The 6,232-nt window shown below is 34.1% G+C and overlaps 1 protein-coding gene across 1 annotated transcript; it reads right to left on the reverse strand.

Moving 5' to 3' along the window:
* Positions 1-2,701: 2,701 nt before the first annotated feature.
* On the reverse strand, positions 2,702-3,923 carry LOC132178775 (uncharacterized). Its single transcript, XM_059591322.1, has one exon. It carries the CDS (start codon positions 3,713-3,715, stop codon positions 2,903-2,905), a length of 813 nt encoding a protein of 270 aa, XP_059447305.1. The 5' UTR covers positions 3,716-3,923; the 3' UTR covers positions 2,702-2,902.
* Positions 3,924-6,232: the final 2,309 nt, after the last annotated feature.

A 6,232-nucleotide genomic window follows, 5' to 3' on the forward strand; every position in this document is an offset into this window, starting at 1 on the left:
TTTGACTTAGCTTCATTCGAACGAAAGCATATCTCTTTCGAATGCCTATACATAGTTTTTCTCTTTTTTCTTTTTAAGAAAAAAGAAAAAAGAAAAAATTGGCTTGTTCAAAGTAATAGCAGACTAGCAGTAGTGTCATGCAAGTTAACTAAAAAATTTAAACCGATAAAAAATAAAAATAAAAATATAATTATTTAACACTTTGAATGTAACTTTATTTCATCTTGAGAAATCCTTTGCAGGTGAAACCAAAGTTATTGGAAGGGGTTCATTGAATTTACAGGTCCCTCCTGCAGATCTAGCGTGATAATGGTCCTGCCATTGTCACACTCACGGACTCACTACACGTAGCTGAAGCTGATGGGCCTAGTTTTTGTCTATAGCATTGCCAACAAAATGGAACCAGACAATTTATGTCTATAGGAATTTAACGTTTGCGTTTGTGCTGCCCCCTGTAACCCTGTTACATGGATAAGACCAAGGCTTTTCAGCAATATTCCCCAATGCCCAAACGAAAATGGGATCAATGGGGCCCTTAAAAATGTTCGTTTGGCAAACAAAATCGCGGAGTTTCACTCTCTCTTATATTATATATGAGAACTCAACTCATGTATATATTGCAATTGCAAATATGCTTTATTTTTCGAGAAATGTTAAAGGCCCAACTTTTTTGCCAAACAAAAGTCCAACTTTTATCTTTTATTTTTTTTCTAAAAAAAAAAAAAAGAAAAATGGAAAAAATGTCTGAAGCAACCCTATCTATTTTTGGCCTTTCTTTTATTTAGTATTTTTTTAAAAATGAAAAATAGTATTTTTCTTCATAATAATGACATTTTCTTAAAAAAAAATGACATTATTATGAAAAAAATACCATTTTTCATTTTTTAAAAAATACCAAATAAAAGAAAGACAAAAAATAGATAGGGTTGCTTTAAACATTTTTTTCATTTTTTATTTTATTTTATTTTTTAAAAATAAATAAAGTAAAAGTTGGACTTTTGTTAGGTAAAAAAATTGGGTCCCTATCATTCCTCTTATTTTTCGCTATAGTGGTCCCCATTTCTTTTTTTCCATCTACAGACTACAGTGTTAACCTTTGCTAGCTTCCACTAGGTTGAATAAATAAATCACTCATTTAAAAATCGGCCCCATGGCAATAATTGTAGATGTTTTGACAATTTAAAGCGGATCTTAAATGGCTTGTGCTTCTATTATGGCATTGATAAAGTTTTGGATTATTTTATATTTTCTTTTTAAGTTTTACAGGGTTAGGGATTTTTTTTTTATCATGTAAAGAAAATATGCACTTGGACAAACGCATGGACTCAAGATGCATTGGAATTTTAAAAGATAAAAACTCCCCCCAACTGTTTGAATGTTGCATATGCTTTTACAAGTTACTTACAAACTGTGTAACAATTAATAGAACACTTGTTATGTCTATTTAAGGTTAATAATTTTTTATACACCTTGGAAACTCAACACTAACAAACACGAACTCAACGAGATAAAGTTAAAAGATTTGACCTATATAATTAATTAAGTTGAATTAAAATTAATCTATATAATCTTATACTCATATCTTGACACGACTTAAATTTAACACACAACATAATCCAACACAAAATTAACGAATTGTGATTAAGCGATTCGACCTATTCAATTAGTAAAAATTGACTTATAAACTTTTATACCCAACATGTTATATGCGAACACAAATTACCATCATGAAAACACCCATGATCCACATAACACACTTCACCCAAATTACTTCTCTTTCTAAAACGAGAAATTATAAGGGTTAATACAAATCAACCATTAAATAGTTTGTGAACTTGTGTGAATCTTACATAAGTCAATGGTAAATCTCACAAACCTAATGATTAATTTATTAAATTTGTAAAAAAAATTGGACCAAAACGCATGATCTCTTGACCTGCATAATGTTGGAGAAAGCTCAAAAAATAAACTTTACCATTCCCCCGGACCCCACACAAAGTACCGGAGGTACAAACAGCAAAAGAAATCTATTACGGCAGTAATGAGTTACCATCTATCATAGCCCAGACAAAAACAATAGAGATAAGGTAATCATCATAGCCCAGACAAAAACCCTCTGCTGCTATTATTTAGTGACCATAGCCCACAGACCATATGAAGGGCACTTTTGGGTTTGTGCCACTCATGGGTTTTCTCGAGCTTTATTGGACAATTGTCCATTGATTAGGGCACTGTCTCTACAAGTCACAGAAACATAGGGTACCCAAACCCAAATTAGTGGAGTTGCGAAGAAAAAAACCTATAAATTAAAGACAGAAACATTATTATTACTGGGGAGCATTCCAGCCAAAAGGAATCAAAAGAGGCATAGAAAATCGCATCCAATTGACATCGAGAAAAGGAGAACCGAATAAATTAAAGCAAAGTACTATATTATATCCCCCAATTTAAACTTTAAAAAGATAATCAAATCCCCTTTAACTAGCAGAGCTCTCATAGATAGGCCCACTTCAGAAATTATCCTCACCTAATCACAAAACTTAGTTCCAAAGCAAAACTTATTAATCATAAAATAAAAAAAGATATTTTAAAATTTTCCAACCTCACCGCAGAGACAATGACTTCCCGCCGGCCAGTATTTCTAGTCCAGGGGAAGTGAGCCAACAAAAAACAGAGAACCTTAAAAGTTGAAGAAGAAAGAAAAAAGAAAAGAAAAAGAGATTCATTGAGGACCATAATATCTATATTCGAGTACGAATAAAAGATAAAACCCACCACCAAAAATATATTTCCTCCTTTCTTTATCTCTTAACATTTGCTTTTGGGGGCTCGAGAACTTAGAACCAAGATAAAAATTAAACCCCAAAAATTAAAGAAAAAAAAAAGACATTGAATTTTTGACCTACACATTCGGACTCCAAAGGCTCCATAAACGAGAATTGAATAAGCCCAACACGTCCGGCAGCACCTTTCTGGCCAAACCCTTATGGTGGTGGTCGTTGCTCGCCGCCACCATTGTCCGACCAACCACCGACTCAGCCTCCTCTTCCTTCTCTTCCTTACCTTCCTCAACCACAACCTCGTACGCTTTATCCTCCAGAACCCCGTCAACCTTGTCGCTCGAACTCACCGAAACGGCGTCGATCTCCGGCGAAGTCACAGAAAAAGGTGAACTTTCCTCGGTCTCCGCTGGCAACACCGGAGTCTCCGAGAAATCGGAGGGTTTTTCCGGCACACGGCGGTTCGTGGGTTTTTCCCTGCGCTTGTCTCGGCCGTTGACCTTCTTTGACTGCTCGCCGTGGGCCAAGTGGTCCTCGAAGGCCTCGATGGCCTGGTGGATGAGCTCGCGGTTGGGCGAGGAGTCCCACCGCAACCAGTAGCTCATGTAGCAAGCGAAGCAGTCACAATCGAACACCGGCTTGTGGGTGTTGTTGTTCGGAGAAAACTTTTTCTGGGGCGGCTTTCTCTTGTGGGTAATCGGAGAAGGATTTGTTGGTTTCATCGACCATGTAACCATGTAGGCCAGGACTTCACGGTCTTCCAGGGAGAGCACAGAGGCTAGAGCCAGAATCGCCGCCGGTAGGAGCTTCAACACGGCGAGAAAATCTCCATCGGAAGGGCACTGAGTCCCAGCAGAAGAGGAAGAAAAAGATGAAGATGATGATGATGATGATGATGGAGATGGGTATACTTTACCTTTCTTCTTTATCTTCATCTTTGCTTTGCTTCACAGGTTTTGATGGAAGAGAGAAGGGATTAAGAGTGGGTTTTGTTGGGAGAGAGAGAGAGAGAGGAACAGTGGTAGGGTTTTTATTTTGCTTGGCAGACAAGGCTTCTGGGTACGTAGGGGTCACCGTTGCTTACAGAGGACGAGGCTCACGCTCTGGTATTGGTGCGTGTTTGCCACAGTGAGCTGGTTTGTGAGGGTGATTGGTGCTAATTACCTCTTTTGTAAGGTTTTGGCAGGGTCTGAAAGATGCCCAGAAGAGGTGTTTTAGGTTGAAATATTTCCTTAAAAATTGTTCCAACCATTAAAAAGGAAAGAATATACTAGTGTCATCGTCTAATCAAGTAACCTGTGGATGCTTATAAAAAAAATTTAAGTAACTTTTAATATCAACTATTTAAAATAAGTCACACAAATTAATGTAAAATAAATGTAAAGGGTAATAGCATTACTTGATCTATTAATTTATGCCTATATGTGAATAATTTCACTCTAATAATCGGGTAGAGGAGAATTTGATAAGATTTAACCTGTCTCAATCGCTAGCCTATTGTTGATGGTCAAATCTTAAACCATCTCAGTTGAAAAAATCTCACCTACTTTTAAAATTAAGTGGCATGTCATTTTACTGAGAAAATCACACAATCATCCAATAATAATAAATTTCGCATGAGATTTTATTTTATTCGGTTAAAACCATTTGTGCGCAAGTTAAGATTGATCAATAAATTAGGTGTGCATAACATAATTAATTGATCAGTAAACGTGTTCGGTGTTTGACATCTAACTCTTTTGTTACGTCAATGAGAACCTGATTTGTAAATAGGTGCACGAATTACATAATCAATTGATGAGTAAATGCCAATTAATTATCAGAATTATTTTTTACCTAGATGAAATCAGTGCAATTGCATGCAATGCGTCCATATATTTAAAAAAATTTAGAAAAAATTAAAATCTTAATATAATATAAAAAAATAATAATATATATTAAATTCACATCTCACGAAACTGATGTCCTCAGTCAAAGAAGAGTGTGGTGGAGTTCAATATTTATAATTACTCATATGAAAAACTTAGAAAACAAAAAAAAATCTATGATAGCAATTTACATTTAATGCCTTCAATTAGTCTCTTTCGTTGGGGAAAGATGTCACTAAATAAAAACAACATCATAACTACAAAAAGGAGAAAAAATGATTTGTGTTTGAAAATACTAACCCAAAGATATACCAAATATATTATTAATTATTAAGTGTTTGTTTGAGATTGTGTAAAAAAATTTAGAAATATTTTTAATAAAATGAAAGTAAAAATAATTATGTGAAGCAAAAATGAAAATATATGTTTTGCTGACTATGGTAAAAATAATTATGTTTTGCCGTTTTCAAGAGGTGAAGAGGTAAAAAAGAAAAAAAGATGAAATTTTAAATTAAAATTAGAGGAAGAATGAGACGTAATTAAGGAGAGGAAGGTGCAAAATTGGTTGAGATGGGCACATTGGAGGAGAGGAGGGAGGGAGTAAAGGTCTGTAATGCCCTATTGCAAGTGGTCTGCGGCTGTTTGCTTTAGTGATGAGCAGGGCAGAGATAGTACGTCATGGACAGAGTGCAGCACTGTACAGGTACGGTTCCCGGGATTAAATTGATTTTGAGATCTAATATTGTCATTTCATAAGGCATCATGGATAAGGACAACCGACCAAAAGCACAGAAAGCGGTGTCAAATTTGAGGTGGGGTGAAAATAATTATATATATATATATTATATATAAGCTTTAGGATATGCGATGAAACCATTGGTTTAAGAGGGGAATACAGAAAATTTGATTTTTTTTTTTTTTTTTATTAATCCAATTGACTCTTGCTCTTGGTACTTCTGATTGATTATGTCAGGGTTACCAACCACATTGTTAAACCTTCTTTTATAAAAAGACAATTTTGATAAAAGCATCTTTTATTTGCATTCTATAATTTCAATTGAGGATGATGGGACACCGTTGGCATTTAGTATTGGTAACAAAGTTCATTTAATATAAGCATAATAATACACGCTATTCTTGATTGAAATCTTAACAATTTGCTTTTAAAAAAGTCTACATAAGATTTATTTATTTATTTATTTTGGCATGTCCATAATCAATTGAGGTGTCCCTTGAAAATACATAAGATTTATTTGTGCACAACTAAACATCTGAATAATTTAAAATTTATTTAAGCAATCCTACAAATTGCTAAAGATCATAATCGGATAAGAATTTCTTCAAGTGGAATAAAAATAAATTTAAATGACCTTATATCATGTACATTATTAAATGTAACAAAATAAAATTTAGATTATAAAATAATTTCTCTCAATTTCGAAGAGAATCCTATTCCGGTCAAATATACTTTTTAACATTTTTCACACACAACTAACTTAAATTGCCTAATATTTTCACAAAGAGAAACATAATCAAATTGTTAGAATGTTAAATCACTGCCTATTCTAAGAGTAAAAATAATAG

Source organism: Corylus avellana, chromosome ca4 (assembly GCF_901000735.1).
Source record: "Corylus avellana chromosome ca4, CavTom2PMs-1.0".
NCBI classification, from domain to species: domain Eukaryota; kingdom Viridiplantae; phylum Streptophyta; class Magnoliopsida; order Fagales; family Betulaceae; genus Corylus; species Corylus avellana.